General features: G+C 38.5%; 1 protein-coding gene across 2 annotated transcripts in view; it reads left to right on the forward strand.

The window, feature by feature from the left end:
• The window catches only part of LOC103107068 (shugoshin 1-like), a 38,029-nt gene that overhangs the window by 7,856 nt on the left and 7,812 nt on the right, over positions 1-22,361 (forward strand). The window contains exons 4-10 of one of the 2 annotated variants that reach the window (XM_060194375.1): positions 9,603-9,667; positions 11,862-11,920; positions 13,350-14,159; positions 16,014-16,203; positions 16,440-16,539; positions 18,718-18,836; positions 19,845-19,886. In XM_060194375.1, the coding sequence (XP_060050358.1) occupies positions 9,603-9,667; positions 11,862-11,920; positions 13,350-14,159; positions 16,014-16,203; positions 16,440-16,539; positions 18,718-18,836; positions 19,845-19,886 (1,385 nt within the window). The remainder of the gene's footprint in view (positions 1-9,602; positions 9,668-11,861; positions 11,921-13,349; positions 14,160-16,013; positions 16,204-16,439; positions 16,540-18,717; positions 18,837-19,844; positions 19,887-22,361) is intronic. The other variant, XM_007515802.2, reaches the window with a different exon arrangement.

Raw genomic sequence — 22,361 nt, forward strand, 5'->3', positions numbered from 1 at the left:
TACAGCTGAGTAATATTCCATTGTGTATATATACCACAACTTGCTTAGCCACTCATCTGTTGTTGGACACCTGGGTTGCTTCCAGGTTTTGGCTATTACAAATTGTGCTGCCAAGAACATATGTGTACACAGATCTTTTTGGATGGATGTGTTGGGTTCCTTAGGATATATCCCCAGGAAAGGAATTGCAGGATCATTGGGTAGGTTCATTTCTAGCCTTCTGAGAGTTCTCCAGACTGTTCTCCACAGAGATTGGACCAATTTACATTCCCACCAGCAGTGTAGGAGGGTTCCTTTGACCCCACACCCTCTCCAGCATTTGCTGCTGTTACCTTTTCTGATGTATGACATTCTCACAGGAGTGACGTGATATCTCATTGTTGTCTTGATTTGCATTTCTCTGACAATCAGAGACTTGGAGCAATTTTTCATGTGTTTCTCAGCCTTTTGGATCTCTTCTGTGGTGAATATTCTGTCCATGTCCTCCCCCATTTTTGGATGGGGTTATTTGTTGTCTTGTTGCAAGCTCTTTATATATGTTGGTTATTAAACTCTTGTCTGATGTATGGCATGTAAAGATCTCCCATTCTGTGAGAGGTCTCTTGGTTTGGGTAGTGGTTTCTTTTGCTGTGAAGAAGCTTTTTAATTTGATGTAGTCCCATAGGTTTATTCTTGCTTTAGTCTTCTTTGTAATTGGATTCGTTTCATTGAAAATGTCTTTAAAATTTATGTGGAAAAGAGTTCTGCCAATATTTTCCTCTAAATATTTGATAGTTTGTGGTCTGACATCCAAGTCCTTGATCCACTTGGAATTTGCTTTTGTATTTGATGAAATACAGTGGTTCAGTTTCATTCTTCTGCATGTTTCAACCCATTGTTTCCAACACCATTTGTTGAAGAGACTCTGCTTTCCCCATGTAATAGTCTGGGCCCCTTTGTCAAAGATTAGATGTCCATAGGTGTGGGGGCTCATTTCTGGACTCTCAAGTCTATTCCACTGGTCAGTTTGTATTCATGTTCCAGTACCAAGCAGTTTTGATGACAATGGCCCATAATATAGTTTAAGATCTGGGAGTGTCATGCCTCCAGTTCTGTTCTTTTTTCTCAAGATTGTTTTGGCAATTCTTGGTCTTTCCTGGTTCCAAATAAACATTTGTAGCATTTTTTCTATTCTCCTAAAAAATGTGCTTGGGATCTTGATGGGGATAGCATTAAATTTGTAGATGGCTCTGGGTAGTATATTCATTTAGATGATGTTAATTCTTCCAACCCATAAACATGGAATATCTTTCCACTTCTTTGTGTCTTTTTCAATTTCTTTGAGTAGTGACTCATAATTTTCAGTGTACAAGTCTTTCACTTCTTTGGTTAGGTTTACTCCTAGATATTTATTGTTTTTGTTGCTATAGTAAAATTAATTGATTTCTGGATTTCAATTTCTTCTATCTTAGTGTTTGCATAGCGGAATGCCACTGACTTTTGAATGTTAATTTTGTAGCCTGACACCTTACTGTATTGCCTGATGATTTCCAAAAGCTTCTTGCTGGATTCCTTAGGTTTTTCCATGTATACTATCATGTCATCTGCAAATAAGGACAGTTTGACTTCTTCTCTTCCAATCTGTATCCCTTTAATTCCTTGCTCCTGCCTGATTACTATGGCAAGAACTTCCAACACTATGTCGAATAGTAATGGTGATAGTGGGCAGCCCTTTCTAGTACCTGAACTGAGGGGAAATGCTTCCAGTTTTTCACCATTGAGTATGATGTTGGCTGTAGGTTTGCTATATATAGACTCCACTATCTTGAGGAATTTTCCATCTATTCCCATTTTTTGTAGTGTTTTGATCATAAAGGGATGTTGTATTTTGTCAAAGGTTTTCTCTGCATCAATTGATGTGACCGTGTGGTTTTTGGTCTTGCTTTTGTTGATGTGGTGGATCACATTGATTGATTTACATATATTAAACCCACTTTGCATGCCTGGGATAAACCCCACTTGGTCATGATGAATAATCTTTTTAATATATAATGCTATATCCGGTTGGCTAGAATTTTGTTCAGTATTTTAGCAACTATGTTCATCAGGGATATTGGTCTGTAGTTTTCTTTTTTCGTTGTGTCCCTGTCTGCTTTTGTTATCAGAGTGATGTTGGCTTCATAGAAGCTGGCAGGGAGTACTCCAGTGTCTTCGATCTTCTGGAAGACTTGTAAAAGTAGAGGTATTAGTTCTTCTTTGAAGGTTTTGTAGAATTCATTTGTAAAACCATTGGTCCAGGACTTTTATTTTTGGGAAGATTTTTGATAACTGTTTCAATTTTATTAGCTGTGATTGGCCTGTTCATGTTATCCACTGCCTCTTTACTTAGTTTTGGAAGTTGGTAAGGTATCTAGGAAATTGTCCACTTCCTCTAGGTTCTCTAGCTTTGTAGCATATAGTTGTTCATAGAAGCCTTGCATGTTATGTTGAATTTTGGCGGTGTCTGTTGTGATATCTCCTCTTTCATTTAGTATCTGATTTATTTGGGTCTTCTCCCTTTTTTTTTTGTGAGTCTGTCTAAAATTTGTTGATTTTGGGCATCGGGCGGTGGTGCAGTGGGTTAAGCGCATGTGGCACAAAGTGCAAGGACCAGCATAAGGATCCCGGTTCAAGCCCCCGGCTGCCCACCTGGAGGGGAGTCACTTCGCATGTGAAGCAGGTCTGCAGGTGTCTTTCTCTCCCCCTCTGTCTTCCCCTCCTTTCTTCGTTTCTCTCTGTCCCATCCAACAATGAACAACATCAACAATGGCAATAATAATAACCACAACGAGGCTACAACAACAAGGACAACAAAAGGGGAAAAAAATCGCCTCCAGGACCGGTGGATTCATGGTGCAGGCACAGAGCCCAGCAGTAATACTGGAAGAAAAAAAAAATTGTTGATTTTGTTCACTCTTTCGAAGAACCAACATTTACTTTAGTTGATCTTTTGCATGGTTTTCTTATGCTCAGTGTTATTGATTTCTGCCCTAACTTTAGTGATTTCTGTCCTTCTGGTTGCTTTAGGTTTTCTTCGTTCTTCTTCTTCTTCTAGGTCTTTAAGACATCCAATCAAGCTGTTTATTTGTGCTTTTTCTTGTTTCCTAATGTGTACTTGTATAGCTATGAACTTCCCTCTTAGTACTGCCTTAGCTGTGTCCCAAATATTTTGATAGCTTGTGTCTTCATTTTCTTTTTTTATTTATTTATTTTTTTTATTTAAGACGGGATTAATTAACAGAACCATAGGGTTGGAGGGGTACAACTCCACACAATTCCCACCACCCAATCTCCCTCTCCCCTGATAGCTTTCCCATTCTCTATCCATCTGGGAACATGGACCCAGGGTCATTGTGGGTTGCAGAAGGTAGAAGGTCTGGCTTCTGTAATTGCTTCCCTGCTGAACATGAGCGTTGACTGGTCGGTCCATACTCCCAGTCTGCCTCTCTGTTTCCCTAGTAGGGTGGGTCTCTGGGGAAGCTGAGCTCCAGGACATATTGGTGGGGTCTTCAGTCCAGGGAAGCCTGGCCGGCATCCTGATGACATCTGGAACCTGGTGACTGAAAAGAGAGTTAACATACGAAGCCAAACAAATTGTTGAGCAATCATGGACCCAAAGCTTGGAATAGTGGAGAGGAAATGTTAGAGGGGTTATGTTTTCTGATCTATCCCCCCACTCTGTGCCTTTTGATGGGTGAGTTTAAGCCATTGACATTTATTGATATTATGGATATAATGTATTGTAGTGCCATTGTTAAAAAAAATTTTTGTTTGCTCTGATATATTGCAAGTATTATAGTGGTGTTCTTGTTTACAAGAGGTCTTTTAGAACCTCTTTCAGGGCTGGTTTGGTGATGGTTGCTTCCTTTAACTATTGTTTGTCTAAGAAGGTTTTGATTCCTCCATCTAGTTTGAATGAAAGCCTAGCGGGATATATTATCCTTGGTTGAAACCCTTTTTCATTCAGGGCTCAATAGATATCTTGCCATTCTCTTCTGGCTTTTAGAGTTTGAGTGGAGAAGTCTGCAGATAATTTTATGGGTTTTCCCTTGTATGTGACTTTTTGTTTCTCTCTTGTAGCCTTTAGGATCCTTTCTTTATCCTTACTCCTTCTCATTGTGACTATGATGTGTCTTGGTGTCTTCAGGTTTCGGTTGATTCTGTTTGGAACTCTCTGGGCCTCTTGAATCTTGATATCCTGTTATTCAGGTCTGGGAAGTTTTCTTCTATTATTTCCTCTAGAATATTTGCTTCCCTTTCCTCTCTTTCTTCCTCTGGCAGGCCAATTATACGAATGTTACTTCTTTTGAGATCATCCCATATGTCTCTGTTGTTGTTTTCAGTGTCTCTCAATCTCTTTTTGAGCTCTTTCACCTCTTTCTTAGTTTTCTCTAACTCATCCTCTGTCTGACTAATTCTTTTTTCTGCTTCTGTTAGTCTGCTTTCCCTTGCCTCAGCTTCTTTCTTCATTACAGCTATTTCAGCTTTCAGTTCTCTAATTGCCTCAAGATAATCAGTATTTTCCTTGGGGGTCTCAACTGTTGTTTCCCTAATACTGCCATTCCTTTCCTCCAATGTTGTTTTCATTTCTGTGATTAATAAGTTTACTATTGCTTGCATACTTTTCTTATCTATGGTTACTTCTGGCTGATTTGGTGTTTATTCTGGGCTCTTGTCTTCATTCATTGGAGTAGCAGTTTTATTTGTTTTTGATCTACCCATTTTTTTTATTTATGTGTTTCTTTTTTTTATGCTCTGTTGTTCCTCAGTTGTGTCTTGAGCACAAGCAACACTGTACTAGATACCTTTATGACAATTGCAGTCACCAACCTGAGGAATTACAATAGCAGTTGAAGCAAGTATTGAAGCAGTTTAATCACTACGAGTTAGCCCAACAATTTCTCCAGTCCGTGAAAAAATAGTAACCAAATCCCAGTGAAGAAGAAAGAGAAAAGAAAGAAGAAATAGCAAGAATAGACAGTTATGCAAATCTACTATTCACTGTATATTCTAGGGGTAACAAGAGGGGAAAGGGAAGTAGAGCAGAGATACACACATAGAGAGTCCACTCTTAGTCAGATTTCTTCCCCAAAATAATTCACAAATTCAGAAAGGCAAAGAAAAAGGAAGAAGTGTATGACAAGATAAAAAAAAAAGAAACAAGAGAAAGAAAAGAGAAAAGATAAGCAAAAGAGCTTTAATTAAAGAGCAGTGAAAGGAAAGGGTTTTTTTATTACTTTATTTTTAATTTAATTTAATTTTTTAATTAGTTAGGAGGAGGAGGAAGGGGAGAGTAGGTAGGAGTAATGAGACAAGTTCCTCCCACAATAGATAAGATGTCCACTACCCTAGCACTGAAATATATGCTAAGAGTTAATTCTGATGAAACTAAAGGGGGGGGGAAGATATATGCCTTTATATAATATTAATAGTAAAATAGAGCAGGGTAAAAAAAAATAAAATAAAAACCCTGTCCCAGATTACCTCAAACCTTGTGATCAGAGGCAGCTGATTGTTAAGACTGAGAAAAAAAAAAAACAAAACCTCAGGACTAGATAAGGATAGCTGAAATAGACAGTTATGCAAATCTACTATCCACTGTATATTCTAGGGGTGGCTAAAGGAGGAAGGGAAGTTGAGCAGAGACACTCGCAGTGAGAGTCCACACTGAGTCAGAATTCTTCCCCAAAATAATTCCCAAATGTGTATCAGTGAATTCAAAAAAGCACACTGTTTGGTGGTGTGGGGGCTGTGGCTTTGGAAGCTATAGGATTAAGGAAGATAGGATGACAAGAATGAGAAAAAGAAAAAAAAGAGAGAGAGAGTAAAGAAAAAGATAAGAAAAAGAACAGTCATAAAAGAGCAGTGAAAGGAAAGGTTTTTTTTTAATGTATTTATTTTTAATTATTTAATTAGCTATGCTGGGTGAGGTGGGGGGTGGTTGGCTACTTAGAAAGAAAAAAGGCCAGAGGTTTCAGAAGGGTATAGACTTAGAATGAATGATACTCCCTGGTGGGACAGGAATTTGGTAAAGAAAGAAGCTCCTAGCAGGGGAGCCTGCTAGGAGCTGGTCCCCAGGGACCGGTTATGGGGGGGCGGGGGAGGAGGTGTGCTTAAAAATTAAAAGGAAAAAAAAATTTTTTCTCCTTTTTTCCTACTCTCATTCTTAACCCAAATTAAGTTATAGTCACCCCCTTGGTGTCACCGCTAGGACCCCTTATTGACTGGCCTACTAAAGGCAGAAAATCCTACCGTTTCCAGGAGATGTGGTCAGAGCTCAAGCCACTAGCAGCTTTTCAGTCCGCCATCTTCTGGGAACCATCCTGTGTCTTCGTTTTCATTGAACTCTCAAAACATTTTGATTTCTTCCTTGATTTCCTCTTTGACCTAGTAGTTGTTAAGTATACTGCTGAGCTTTCACATTTTGGGACTATTACTAGTCTTTTGTTGATTCTTAAGTGTTAGTTTAATTCCACTATGGTCTGAGAAGATGCTTGGGATGATTTCAGTGGTCTTGAATTTGCTGATGCTATCTTTGTGGCCTAACATATGGTCTATCCTTGAGAATGATCCAGGTGGATTTGAGTAAAATGTGTATTCCCGTTTCTTGGCATGAATAACTCTGAAAATGTCCAATAGTTCCAGTTTATCTATGTCTTCATTTAGCTCCCTTATGTCTTTATTGATTTTCTGCCTCGATGATGTGTCAAGTTGAGAGAGTGGGGTGTTGAAGTCCCCTACTATGACAGTGTTGTTGTTAATATATTGCTGTAGCTCTTTCAGTAGACGTTTGATGTATTTAGATGGCTTCTCATTGGGTGCATAGATGTTAATAATTGTTAAATCCTCTTGATAGACTGATCCTCTGAGCATTAAGTAGTGTCCATCCCTATCTTTTTTAATCTTATCTATTTTAAAGTCTATCGTGTCAGATATGAGAATAGCTGTTCTTCCCCCTTTTTGTGGGCCGTTGGCTTTTATGATAGTTTTCCATCCTTTCACTTTAAGTCTGTGTTTGTCTTGTTGAGTTAGGTGGTTTTCCTGTAGAAAGCATATTGATTGGTTGTATTTTCTGATCCATCTTCCTACTCTGTGTCTTTTAATAGGTGAATTCAGGCCATTGACATTTATTGATATTAAAGATTGAAGATATTTTAACGCCATTCTTGTAGAGTTTTATAGTGTTCTGATATATGTCCTATATATGATGGTCTGACTGTTTATAGAAGACCTTTCAGAACTTCTTTCAGGGCAGGCTTGGTGATAGTTTATTCCTTCAACTGTTCCTTGTCTGAGAAGGTTTTGATGCCTCCATCTAGTCTGAATGACAGTCTAGCAGGATACAGTAGTCTTGGTTGAAAGCCTTTCTCATTGAGCACTCAATAGATATCTTGCCATTCTCTTCTGGCCTGTAGTGTTTGTGTGTAGAAGTCTGCTGCTAATCTTATGGGTTTTCCTCTGTAAGTGACTCTTTGTGTTTTTCTCTTGCAGCCATCAGGATCCTTTCTTTATCCTTATTCCTTTCCATTCTAAGTATGATGTGTCTTGGTGTCTTTAAGTCTGGGTTAATTCTGTTTGGGACCCTCTGGGCTTCTTGAACCTCTATGTCTTTGATGTTGTCTAGACTAGAGACGTTTTCAGCTATTAAGGCCTGAAGAATGCTTTCTTCCTCTCCCTCTCTTTCTTCCTCTGGTAAGCCGATAACGCATATATTGTTTCTTTTGAAGTCATCCCATAGGTCTCTGTTGTTGTTTTCAGTATCTCTTAATCTCTTTTTGAGATCTCTTACTTCTTTTTTAGTTGTCTCTAATTTGTCCTCGATCTTCCTAATTCTGTCTTCAGCTTCATTGATTCTATTCTCTCTGCCCTCTACTGTTTTCTGGAGTTCATCTATTTTGTTATCCTGTTCTGATACTGTTTTAGCTTGTTCAGCTAGTTGTGTTCTTAGCTCAGCTATTTCAGCTTTCAGCTCTCTAATAACCTTGAGATAACTAGTGTTTTCTTCCAGAGTCTCATTTGTTGTTCCTGTATTTCTGACTACAATTCTTTCAAAGTCTTTACTCACTCCTATGATTCTTTCCTTAACTAGTGTTTGGATGTTGACCTCATTATTTTGTGCTTTACCCCTGGTGGGCTTTTAGCTGGACTCTTGTCCTGATTTGTTTCTCCATTATTTCTTCTTGTTGGTTTAACCATTTTATATATTGTGTTATGAGTTCCCTCTCTCAGTACTTTTCAAATTACTGATCACTATTGCTTGGATTGACTTGTGTCTAAGTAAGGTAATTAAAGGGTTCACAGTGGTGGAAGTTACCAGTTGTTTCAGTAGTATTTTAATCCCTGAGTTGGAGCTCAGTGGTTTAAAAGCCTCTTTTTCTTTTTCTTCCCTGTAGGCTATGGGAGCCTGAGGGCTTTTAAATTATAAGTAGGCTTCTTAGCTTAATCACTGACTCCTGATCAAGAGATAAAGCAGGGTGTGGTAGAGATACTCCAGTGGTTATGCAAAGAGACTTTCACAGCCCCACTGCTAATCCCACGGAGGTATAGGTCTTCTCCTGACTTTCCTGGCTAGATCTCTGTCCCCTGGTGTCCCTCCCTGCCGCTTCTCCAGACTCTGAGGGCAGTAGCAATGGAGACCCAGAGTTGCACTTGGTGAGTCTCCGGGGAGTCCTCTTCTCCCCTCATCTGTCCTCTTATTGGTGGAACAGACTGGAGGTGGTATCTCAACTGACAAACTGCCGGACTGTTACCAGCCACTTAATCTCTCCCTAGGCTCCTCTCTGTCACCAGCCACACATGTTTGCACTCACCAGTGATTTGGTGGGTTCCTGTAGTCATTCCAGTCCTGTCTTGTTTCAGTCCCAGGTGGTCTCCTTTGGTATTCCTAGTTGATCAGGGAGAGGAGAGAAAGAGATCTGCTGATGCTCGTAGCCCTGCCTCCAGAATATATAGCCCTTTTTGTAAATTGTCTCTCTTGCACTAGAATTAAGGCTTTAAGAGAGTAGGGACAGAGGCTTGGTGGTATGCACCTGTTAGCATGTATACATCACCATGTGCAAGGATCTGGGTTCAAGCTCCCAGCCACCCATCTGTAGGGGCAGAAGCTTCAAGAGTAGGGAATCAGTACTGCAGGTGTCTTTTTTATGACTATTATTATCTTTATTTATTGGCTAGAGATAGCCAGAAATTGAGAGGGTCAGGGGAGACAGAGAGGGAGAGAGACAGAGACACCTGCAGTACTGTTTCACGATCATAAAGCCTTCCCCCTGCAGGTGGGGGCTGGGGGCTCAAAACCTGTTCTATGTGCATTGTAACATGTGCACTCAACCAGGTGTGCCACCACCCGGCCCCCAGAGGTGTCTTTCTTTCATCCTTTATATCCTCCTCCCCTCTCTGTTTCTGTCTCTATCAAAAATCCAAAAGAAAGAAAAAAACAAATAGGGCTCATCTGCTTTTTGCTTCTGTCAACCTAGAATAGTACCTGGCACCATAGTAGACTGTTAATAAGTGGGTCTTGTTCAGTGATTGGTTGCTTTGTTTTGAATATTGAAGTGGTAACAGTGTTTGTTTTAATATATTAACAGAATGAGGAACTATGTCCCTCTGGAATAGACTCCAATAGTGACAACAACTCCAGGGATTTACCACGGTAAGTACCACATTCATTGTGATTATTAATACCTAAAATTTTAGTTCTCTGATGCATTTTGAACAGAAATTTGCATCATTAACTTTATTTCTATTAGTCATTTAATAATGGTTTTCAAGATTATAAGATAACTGGTGTAAAGTCCCACAGTGGCACCATTGACATTTGTATTTGGAGTTTTAATAGTCTCTTTACTGAGAATAAAGTTAATTTGATGTTATAATTTCATTATATATAGCCAAGCTAAAATATTTTATAACTATTTCTTTAATAACAAACAAGAGACTTCCTGTAAGTCATATTTCTATTATGTATATATCTTTTCGGAGAAGCGTTGGTTGTTCAAATGGTTTCTTGCTAATATTGCAAATAATAGTCTGTTGTAGCAAAGCAGTATAATAAATCATAATATTTAACATATTAAACATCATACTTGACAAGCTACAGTCTCTTCGATTTGTTCGTAAATATAACCAGACCTCATATATATTCTCTCCCTACTCTAGGATCAAGTGCACTGTCTTTGCTTATAATTGTATACAGTAAAATATACAGATCTCAATGATACAGTTCAGTGAGTTTGACTAAAGTTTATCCCTGTGGAGCCAAAACTCTTTTAATATACCTAACATTTCCATTACTCTCCCCTGGGGGTTCTCAGACTTAGACACTATTGACATTTGAGACTAAATCATTCTGTTATAGTTGGCTACATATTTAGCAACACCTTGGACCTTTACCCACTAAATACAAATGGCCCCCTCTTCCCCTAGTTTTAATACCCAACAATGTCTCCTGACATATCCATTTACTCCTGGGGAAGCATAATTGTCACCTATAAAAGATTATGGCTATAAACCACTTCCTCATCACCCTTTGTATCTATTGCCCTCTCCTCACAGAAGTAATGGTTTGTATGACTTTTATTCTCATGTGATAGGCAAAATTTTAAGATGAGTTAATTCTATTTTTAAAAGGTGTTTAAATTATTATTAATTGGTTACCCTAATTCTATTATTTTAACCTGTATTCAGGTTCTGATGTCAGCAGGATAGAATTTTCATAATACTGATGATGACAATACTAATTATAGCAGAATGAAGTGATTGGTAATAGTATTATTTAAGCACACACACAAAAATGCCGCGCCCCCCCCCCCCCCCCAATTATCACTAGGGCTCAATGCTTGCATGAAGAATCCACCATCCCCCAGTGGCTTCTTTTTTCCCCCTTCTTACTTTTGGATAGAGATAGAAAGAAATGGGGGGTAGGGAGAGACACTTGTAGCACTGCTCCACCACTAGTAAAGTTTTCCCCCTGCAGGTCTGGACTTTCACTTGAACCTAGGTCCTCATGCAGGGTAATGTGTGCTCTAAGAAAATAGTTTTATTTCTTTTTTTTAAGAATTTATTTATTTAGTTATTCCCTTTGTTGCCCTTGTTGTTTTATTGTTGTAGTTATTATTGTTATTGTTGTTGATGTCGTCCTTGTTGGATAGGACAGAGAAATGGAGAGAGGAGGGGAAGACAGAGAGGGGGAGAGAAAAAGACAGACACCTGCAGACCTGCTTCAAGGCTTGTGAAGCGACTCCCTTGCAGGTGGGGAGTCAGGGCTTGAACCTAGATCCTTCGAAGGTCTTTGCTCTTTGTGCCATGTGTGCTTAACCTGCTGCACTACCGCCCGATTCCTGAGAACAAGGTTTTTAAAAAGAAAATGAAGAGTGTTGAAATTAGCGGAATCAACAGGTAAACATGGAAATAAATATTACCTCTGCTGCCCCCTAACCCCAAATGATAGTTTGACTAATGAAAAAGGCTCCTAAAGAGTTTATTAATCAAAGACCTTTCTTTAAAATAATGTATTGAGCCACTCTAATGGGCCGCCTCACCAGTAAGATGATAAGGAATGTGGCATGCTTTCTGGAGGAACTGTCCAACTTGATGTGACTTCTCCTTTGAATTCATTGCATTCGTGGCAGATCAAGTTTAAACTGGCCTCTCCTCACAGTAGCTGTTTCTTCTATGACTTTTATTCCCATGTGATATCATCTGTTTAAATTTGTTTGGTTTCATTTGATACAGAAGTGTCAGATTTAGAATAGAATTATGGTAAAGAAAACTTTTTTTTAATAGAAAATCTTAACTTTGTTTTTATAATTATTAAATAAATTTCTGTTTTTATTGGTATTTTTAAGGCAAGTTCCTCTTCAAGAAGCTCACCTTCCATCACAGGGAGACTCTTTCGAAGTAGAAGGTAATACAAGGGAAATTTAAAAATATTGAGGACAAGATGAGAGCATGAAGCTCATAACATAATTTTCTCTCAAATTATTTTTCAGTTCAGAAAATAATTTACCTTTATATTATAATGTTTGCTTGTGTTTTAATTTATTTTTAACCAGAGCACTGGTTAGCTTTGGCTTGGGGATTGAACCTGGGGCCTTGCAACCTCAGGCAAAAGTCATTTTGCATAACCATTATGCTATCTCCCCACCCCTTTTTTGACTTTTTAAAAATCTATTCATCTGGTGTTCTATTGAAAGCAAATCTGTTTTTTTAGTACAGAGTAATAAGAGTTTTAAAATATATTTATTGTGTCAAATATAATTTGAAACCTTGGCTATAATTATGGCTATATAGTTTATAGAGCCCTGCTATATGTCAAGTAATCTCTTCATTACTTTGCATGCACTATCTCTTAACTCTCAAAACACTAAGAGTAGGATTTTAATTCAAACTCAGCCTCAAAAAGCCTGAGAAATCAGAAGAGAAAACACAAGTAGAACCTGAACTGGAATTGGCATATTGCACCAAAGTAAAAGACTCTGGGGTAGGTGGGGGGAGAATACAGGTCCAAAAAGGATGACAGAGGACCTAGTGGTGGTTATATTGTTATTGAAAACTGTGAAGTGTTATGCATGTACAAACTATTACATTTACTGTCGAATGTAAAACATTAATTTCCCAATAAAGAAATTAAAAAAAAAAAAAGCTTTAGAGATCAAGAACCAGAGCATCACTCACTCTAGCATATATGATACTGGTGATTGAATTTGGGACCCTTTTTTTAAAAGTCTAGAGCTCTAGCCACTGTGCTGTCTCCCAGGTCAGCTTTCTTCAACTTTTAAATTTATTTCCTCCTATATTCAAAAATTAGTTCTCTTTACATGAATGAGGGGGTAACTTTGAGTAAGTAGCTCCAAATATCCTGACTTCCTAAAATCACAAATTATATTTCTTACCTGAAAGACTATCCTATTTATCTCAATCTTACTCTTCTTCACAAAATAATTTAGTTCCGTAAAGCTCTCATCCTCTGAATCCTATACATTAAAGTACTGATTTCTCTTTAAGCTTTTATACCCAAGACACATAAAATCCCGTTAGAATATTTTAAATTTTATTTATTTATTATTGGATAGAGTCAACGAGAAATTGAGAGGGGAGGGAGAGAGACAGACACCTGCAGCTCTGCTTCACCACTTGTGAACCTTTCCCCCTTCAGGTGGAGACCAGGGCCTTGAACCTGAGGCCTTGCACACTGTAGTGTGTGCATTTAACCAGGTACGCCACTGCCTGGCGCCTTATTCATAGCCTTTTTACTTTGAAGTAAAAAATTCTTGAAATTAAATTTTCTATAAGCTAAAACTATTTTTCTCATTGAGTTTTAATTTTTTTTTTAGAACAAATACCTACTACTTCTCACGACAGACTGGAATTTGATGTGAATTCAGATGAAGATATGTCTACTGGTAATATCTTACCAAGCACTGTCTCTACCCGTCGCAGTTTAAAGAAACATTTCAGTCTGTGTCAGTTGAATACCCTGGATGGTTTTGGAATCAGTAGTTCTTCAGGACAGTCCTTTGAATTAGAAAGAATTGCATGTGTGGACCCACTGGTAAATATGCACATCCCTGAAAATGTGGAACAGAATGCCTGTCGATGGAATACAGATCAGATGAACTCATCACCAAGGCAGAATCACCCAGGAAGTCCTCTTAATACAAAAGAAGACACTTCAGAGTATAAATCTGAACAAACTAAAAGTAAAAATAGAATCACACAAGGAAGAAAGAGGGAGGAGAAAAGAAAAGCTAACCGAAGGAAAAAATCAAAATTTGAGCCAACATACAGAGGAAGTAAAAGTACAAATAAAAAAACTGTCTGCACAAAAAAGTTGAATAAATCTGTTACTTGCAATGATGCTTACAATTTTAATTTGGGAGAAGGTGTTCACCTCACTCCTTTCCGACAAAAAATGAGCAATGATACTAATACAGAAGAAAGTGTCAATAAATGCGAAAGGAGCATCTCGGAATCAAGTAGTTCAGAAGAGGATTCTGACGATCTCTATTTGCCCTCTTGTAAGAACACTCCAGATCTCCCCAGCAAATATGATAACACTCCCATCACCAGGCCTCCTTCTAAAAGAGCATTAAAATATACAAAGGAAAAAGAATTGGATGATCCTAAGCCAACAAAAGCAACCAGTAAGTGATCTACTTGTTCGCCTGCTTTTTTAATGCCTATGCTAAATGATCTCTCCTGATGCTTACACAGTATACATCTGCTTCTCCAAGGTTTACAGTCATCATCTGTCTCTGAGGAAAGATCCAGTCTGACTAGACAGGGGAGAGCCCTGGGGGTTCCTAATCACAGCTGTGTTCCTCTTTAACAACAGCTACTGTGTGTGTGCTATGAAGGCTTTTACATTTCTTAAGGAAGGGAAGTTTTCCAAAGTAGGAGGGAAGTATTGTTTGTACAGTTAGGTTGAATTAGAACCTATTTTACATACTCACCTGAAACATCCCCTTGAATGCTGTGCTGTTATTTTAATGGCCTTGATTAATATTCAGTTTGACAGAAACCATGATTTACAAGAACTGAGGGCAGGGGGTAGGAGGGGTGGGAGGTGGGGCTGGGGGTGACATACCTGGTAGAATACACATTATAGGGCATAAGTACCCAGGTTCAAACCCCCAGCCCCTACCTGCAGAGTGAAAGCTTTTATATCTCCCTCCCCTCTCAATTTCTTTCAATCTCTATAATGAATATATATGATAATTTCCTAGTTAAGGTGAACTCTTAAGCCAATTAAAGGCTTGATAATCTTTTTTTTTATTCTAATTTTTATTTATTATTGGATAGAGACAGAGAGAAGTGAGAAGGGATAGGGAGATAGTGAGGAAAAGACAGAGGCACCTGCAGCCCTGCTTCACCACTCATGAAGCTTTCCCCCCTGCAGGTGGGGACCAGGGCCTATAATGTGTACGCTTAACCAGGTGCACCACTGCCTGGCCCCCTTGACATTCTTTTTTACAGTGTTTATGAGGCATTTAAAAACTCATCTGAAAAATAACCTTGGCTTTGTTTGATCAAAAGTAGGCATAAGGGAGCCAGGCGTTGGCACACCTTGTTGAGCAAATAAGCTGCCATGCGCAAGATCCTGGGTTTGAGCTCCCAGCCCACCTGCAGTGAAGCAGGTCTGCAGGTGCCTGTGAAGTAGTGCTGTGTCTCTCTCTCTCTCTCTCCCTGTCTCCATTTCCCTCTAAGTTTCTCTCTGTGTCATAAATAAATGAAAAAAAAATTTTTTTTTACAAGAGATAATTTGTCCTGCAGTGTCCTGTGTGCTGGATACCTACATGTCCCAATGTCCCAGTGCTGATGTAACTTTAAAATCGCCCTTTGTAATTTAGCTTTACTAAAGGAAGCCCCTGTTTTTCTTGGTAGAGTGTGCACATCTACCAAGTGTAGGACTCAGTGCTCATTCTCCAGCACCACACGGGACACCATAGCACCAAGGGAAGCTAACCGAATGGTGGAGCAGTGTTGTGATCTCTTTTATTTATTGATCGAGATAAAATTAAAAAAAAATGAAAAAGTTGAGAGCAGTGTATTATCTATGCACAAGGCTCTAGACAACAAAAAAGAGAAGGGGCTTGATTTTAAAGAGCACGGTAGGTACAACTAAAGTAAGATTTGGTAGTTTAAATGAGTTCATCGTAAACAATACTAGAAGAATTTTAATTTTTTGTACATGTGTATAGATCCATGTGCAAGATCCTGGGTTTGAGCTCCCAGCTCACCTGTAGTGAAGCAGGTCTGCAGGTGTCTGTGAAGTAGTGCTGTGTCTCTCTTTCTCTCTCCCTGTCTCCATTTCAATAATTAATATTTCAGTGCCATCTAGGATAAGTGTAAAAAGGAATACATGGACATATTAGACAACTACATTATAAAATGTTGGATTTTGTATATATTTAAGAAATAGAATTTCATAAAATTTTAGTTTATGTGGGTTTCTTTGTTGTTGTTGAGACCATATTCAATAAAAGTTACTCTTGTAGGTATACTACCTGAAACTCGCCAGTCACCTCATTTTAGCCTGAAGGATATCACCAATGTCTCCTTGGTTCCTGAAGTGAGAATCAGAAAAATGTCTCTTTCTCCAAAAATTAATAAGGAAGGCCCAACGGCATCTCTGCCTAAACGCAGGTGCACAGTCAGTGTGAGCTATAAGGAGCCCACACTCGCTTCGTAAGTATTCAGTTTGTGGGAACTTACTTTCAATGACATATGGTCGGGGAAGTCAGGTTATGAAACTTTGCTTAAGGATGTCTCCCCCCAAGGATCAGTGTATTATTTGAAACATGAAATTGCTGTTAAAATGCAGTGGAAATGTTGATATTTGCGAAATTTACAATGACTTGCTGCTGAAGCATAATTAGTACTGGGATACTAATTATGGCTAAAATCTCTTTTTACCTTTATAGGAAGCTGAGAAGAGGGGACCCCTTCACAGATTTGTGTTTCTTGAATTCACCTATTTTCAAACAGAAAAAGGACTCCAGACTCAGTTCTAAAAAGAAGAAAGTATGATCCAAATACATGAGTGCCTTTTCTAACTGCTGCTTCACTCATCTTAAATTCTTCTGCTGTTTGAAGAGAATCTGCAAGCCAGTGGGCTGAACTATTACTATAGAACATTTTCTTTGATCATGACCATTTTTTCAAAATAATACTTCAAATGTGACAAATTTGCTTAATTAAGCTTTTGTTAAATTTGTATATTTTGCTTTTGAATATCAATAGTGATTTAAGCACCACAATAGATTTTTTTTAATTTACTATAGTTTAAATCCTTCATTTTAGTCAAAATGTACTTTATAGCAATATTTTGGGAACTAAGGTCTGGTCAAGATATATTTATAAATGATAAAATTCTGACATCTTCCCCTTTAAAGTGGGGGACACTGGAATGAGTTAAGTTTGGAAGACAAGTGAGGCTCTGGGCTCTGTCTCCAGGACTATATAGGAACACCACAGCACCAATACTTGATAAAAAAGAAAAATCTGTGACCTGAGATACACCCTTGGTTGCCTTTAACTATAGTAGATCATTTTTCAAACAAAATGTATGTGATATAAGGACTAGAGAACTGGTGGTTGCAGAGACTATGTAAGTGAACCTCAAGCTCTAGGTGAACGAAGTTCAAAGTGACACTTCAGTAAAAACATTATGTCATGGATTTTTAGAATAGTTTAATCAGAAATCACAGATATTAAAACTGAATGCCAAAGGCTTTTTTTTTTTTTTTTGTATTTTTGATCAAGCAGTGGAAGTTCAGTTCTGAAAGCCTGAAGCTTATACTTGTATATACCTCTTTAGGTTTTTAAAGAACTAAGTTGTACGTTTGTCAGCGCAATAAAGTTTGTCTAAGATAGTCCTTGTATTGTTCTGCTGTTCCTGAAATATCCATGGTAGAGTAGCCATGTGGTCATCTTACCTTCTCACGTTCTCTATGCTCACTGTTTTTGGACATTTCTCTCCTGTCCCCACTTTGCATTTGCTCTAGTCATTGCATGAAACTTCCAGCTTCCCCACCATACTCTCAACCTAACATTTTTCTCTTCTAAATTTACATTATAGAATATCCAGGTCTCTGATCAATAAATTCTACTCTATAGGGTGACCTTCCCAATTGGACCATAAATTTTCAATCAGAATTCATCTCACATTTTTCTAGCCCTGAAAGGAATCACTTTATCTCTTCCTATCACAATCTAACTTCTGCGTTAGTGTAACCATTTCCTCATATGCCTGTCCTTTAAATTTGTAAAATCTCCAAAGCTTCTGAGCTTCTTTGATATGTTTTAAAATCCAACCAGACCCAGTTGGTCACATTTTAATAGCCACACATAGCTACATTGGGAGCAATGCAGAAACTTCCATCATGATAGGAAACTAGATTGATGCTCTAGGCCAGCAGTAGACAAAATGTGGTCCTTTTCCTTCTTACTTTTGTACAACCTACGAGCCAAAAAAAGGGGGCTGGGTGGTGATGCACCTGGTTGAGTACACATGTTACAATGCACAAGGACCCAGGGTCGAACCCCCAGTCCCCACCTGTAGGGGGAAAGCTTCACAAGTGGTGAAGCAGTGCTGCAGGTGTCTCTCTGTCTCTCACCCTCTCTATCTCTTCCCTTCCTTGATTTCTGACTGCCTCTGTCCAGTAAATAAAGATTAAAAAAAAATTTTTTTAATCAGACACTTGTTACTGATTTTGATGAAAAGAAACACTTTGAACCCCAATAAATTACTTAACATGTTTTGAATTTTTAGCTTAGCCTGAAAAGCCTAAAATGATTACTTTCCAGTCCCTTACTGGAAAAAGTATACCAGTTTCTGCTCTAGACCATTTCATACCTTCATTTTTCCTTCTGCATTCTTTTTTCTGTTCTGGCTTTGATCCTAACCTCCCCCCCACCCCAACAGTCAATCATTATTCTAAATTTGGTGGTATTGTACATTTCCAGATTTTGTACTTTCAACATTTGTTTCCTCGCTGTAGTCTTTATCCAGAAATTGTCAGGTACTACTTTTATTAACATTTTAGATGAATGTTACATGTTGTCTATATTTCTTTGTAATGGACTCGCCTCAGTTCTTACTGAGAATTATCCATGTCGGTAGATGTAGATTATGTTCAATTATATAAATAAACCACATTGAATTTTTTAAAACAATTTACCTCTGTTTTTTCGTATTAGAAAGTTATGCCAGCTAATACTCTGCATCCTTGTACACATGTGAATAAGCTTCCAGACAGTGAAACCTGGAAGTGGAGTTGGTCTCTCAAGTCTATGAATCAGTTCTCTTGGAGCAAAGAGTAAGTATATCATTCATCTTAACAGCAGTTTAGAAGTTCTAATTTTCCCACACTTAGTATTATTGGACATTAAAAGTAGCCAGCCAAGTCAATGAGTATGAATGGTTTCTTTTTAATGGCTTCTGAGAATTTATCTCAGTTGTGTCGATTAGTCTTTCTCATTCCTCTCAAATTTGCTTACTAACACTCTCTTTCCCCTCTAATGCCAACAATCAAACATGAACTAATATCTAGTGCATGTGTACTCAACCACGTGTGCCACCCCCTGGCCCCCACTTGCATCTAATGCTAAACCACCTCCCCAACACAATATTTATTTATTTATTTCAGACAGAATCAGAGTGTGACTACAGCATTGAAGCTTCCTTTAATGTAGAGGTGGTTGGGGGGGGGGGTTGCACACTGGTCTTGTACCTGGGTCCTGCACATGGCAAAAGTAGCACATTATCCAGGTGACCTAATTCATTAATCATAAAGACATCTATCTTTGAGTAGCATATATATATATATATATTTCCTGAACTGTATGAAAGTAACATCATATTCATGGCATGATACAATAGATTAACTTATATTTATTGAGTGCTTATTATGTACCAAGCACAATTTATGAATTTATTTTTTAAATTTTTTATTGGGGATTATTGGTTTATACTCAACAGTAAAGTACAATAGTTTGCACATGTATAACATTTCCACATAACAATACAACCCGCACTAGGTACTCCTCTGCCATTATGTTCCAGGACCTGTCACCCAGTGTAAGTTCTATGAAGTACGAATCTGCTCAGATATGTGTTCCAATAACTAGAATGATAGCTAATACAGTACAGATGTTTAGTGAACTTGCTGCTTGCTTTTTTTTTTTTCCTTTTTTTTTTTATTTATAAAAAGGAAACATTAACAAAAACATAGGGTAAGAGAGGCACAACTCCACACAATTCCCACCGCCAGAACTCTGTATCCCATCCCCTTCCCTGATAGCCTTCTTATTCCCTAACCCTCTGGGAATATGGATCCAAGGTCATTGTGGGATACAGAAGGTGGAAGGTCTGGCTTCTGTAATCGCTTCCCCGCCGAACATGGGCATCCATAGGTCGATCCATACTCCCAGTCTGCCTCTCTCTTTTCCCTAGTGGGGTGGGGTTCTGGGGAAGCAGAGCTCCAGGACACATTGGTGGGGTTGTCTGTCCAGGAAACTCTGGTTGTCATCATGCTAGCATCTGGAATCTGGTGGCTAGAAAGAGAGTTAACATATAAAGCCAAACAAATTGTTCACCAATCATGGACCTAAAGACTGAAATAATGCAGATGAAGAGTTGGGAGGAGGGTTCTCCATTTTGTAGATAGCTAGTAGGCATATTTTAGTTATATTCCAATGTGGCTGGGGCTATACTAGTGGTTTTTTTTGTTTGTTTGTTTTTTTCCCTGAGCCTGAAATCTGATATGCAGGTGGATCCAAGTTATTGTCTGGGGAGATGATGTCATGGCTGGAAAAAGGACCAGAAAGCTCAATCAGGGAAGACAGTAGCTCCCTAGTATGGGAAAGGTGTATAAATATTGTTGATTGTAAACCCCATTGATTTGATGTGATTCAGTACCCATATTCAGCTTAGGAGCCTATGTGACCTCTGCATCCCTGTAGATCTGAGCTTACATTCTGTGGTCATGAGTAGGTACATTCCAAGCTGCCCCACTATCAGGACCCATCTTCCTCAGGTGTAGCATAGAGTGTGTTGTCCATTCTCCCTTCGGAAGATGGAACATTCTCTACCTTTGTTTATCCTAGTAGAGGGCAAGGTCCTATGTGGGGCCCACAAAGGGATCTAGTTTGTTGTTCCTGATAGAGATGACCAGTAACAATAGAGAGAGTGGGATTTATTTGAGGTCTAGGCCCATCGTGTCTGTTTGGGAATCTCAGGACTCCCCAAATAGGGCCCCAGCTGATGGGGTGGCCTGATAGTGACTAAAGAGTTGTTAAAGTATACCAATCTCTTGCCCTTATTCAGACTTTGCAGTCCTTGCTTTGATAAGGTTAGCTTTGGAGTGAGTGAGAGAACTAATAGGAAGCAGATGAGGAGGGTATCTAAGTCTAAGTAGACACTATTTCATTAGGAACTTAATACTGACTCACTGAAGACTATTGTGTACTTTTGCTTTCAGGTATATATTTTGCCCTAATTAATGGGATCTGGTCTATATCTAGGATTTGGGACTTTGTTAGAAAGTGAAACACCTGAAATGGAATTAGAGAATACTATGAAAGGAAAGGTCTCACCCGAGTAATGAGGATGAAGGGTTGGCATTCCACGCCTGATGTCTTTGGACAAAGTACGAAGTGAAGCATGCTGAGGTGGTACTCGAGTTGATTAGATTGGGATCAGCGAATGCAATATCATTTGATATGAGTTGAGAGAAGCATGCAGGAAAGTGAGCCCCACCCTAGAGGTTCCAGGACTGGGGGAAATGTAGGTTCTATAGAGGAAGCAGGAGGTTCCTGCTGTCTTAGGGTTAAGAAGACAATAGATAGCCATTGCTATAATCACATTATTTAGCAATTGGGTTAACTTCAAAGTATCCCTTTGTTAGGATTTGCGTGTCATACACAACATCACTATAATTTATGTCCCTTGACATTATTTGTAGATAGCTCTGCCACTGGTTGCTTCTGTTCTCCCTGGTCTAGGATCTTAAGAGTCAACATATCAAAGACCCAGGCTATGTATTGAAAAGACTCAGTCTGTGAGTCTTTAGTAGTTTAATAGTAGTAGTAGTCTTTAACAGAGACGGAGAAAGGGGGAAAGACAGGGGAAGCTTTGAGGTTGGCTTTTCTTCCCTATAAACTCAGTTTTGCCCTAACATTTATAATAACATGTTATCCAACATTTCCAAGTGCTTTTTCTTTTTTCTTTTTTTTTTTTATGTAGTATAACCAGACATCTCCAATGCATCGCCAATATTTGATTTTGCTTAACAACAATTTCCTGGTTCCCCTCAAAGAATATCTAGTATCATCTCCTGCAGTCCGCTGACCTTTTACTACTTCTGTCATGTTAGGTTCTTTCTGTTTTTTGATTCTGCACTGCTTCAGGGATTTCTCAGACTGTATTGTTTCTGCCTGCCTTCTTTCAAAGGAGTAGTCATTGCTTACTTATTCTTCAATCTAATTCCAAAGTCATTTCTACTGGGAAGTTTTCCCTATGTTCTATTTTAAGGCTATGCTTTTTTTTTTTTAATTGTTTTACTTTATTTATTTTTTTACTTTTTAAAAAATTTCTGTATTGGGGAATTAATGTTTTACATTTGACAATAGAAACAGTAGTTTTTACATGCATAACATTTCCCAGTATTTCATATGACAATACAGCCCCACTAGGTCCTCTGTCATCCTTCTTGGATCTGTATTCTCCCCACCAACCCACCCCAGAGTCTTTTACTTTGGTGCAATATGCCAATTCCAGTTCAGGTTCTACTTGTGTTTTCTTTTCTGATCTTGCTTTCAGACTTCTGCCTGAGAGTGAGATC

This window comes from Erinaceus europaeus, chromosome 7 (assembly GCF_950295315.1).
Source record: "Erinaceus europaeus chromosome 7, mEriEur2.1, whole genome shotgun sequence".
NCBI classification, from domain to species: Eukaryota; Metazoa; Chordata; class Mammalia; order Eulipotyphla; family Erinaceidae; genus Erinaceus; species Erinaceus europaeus.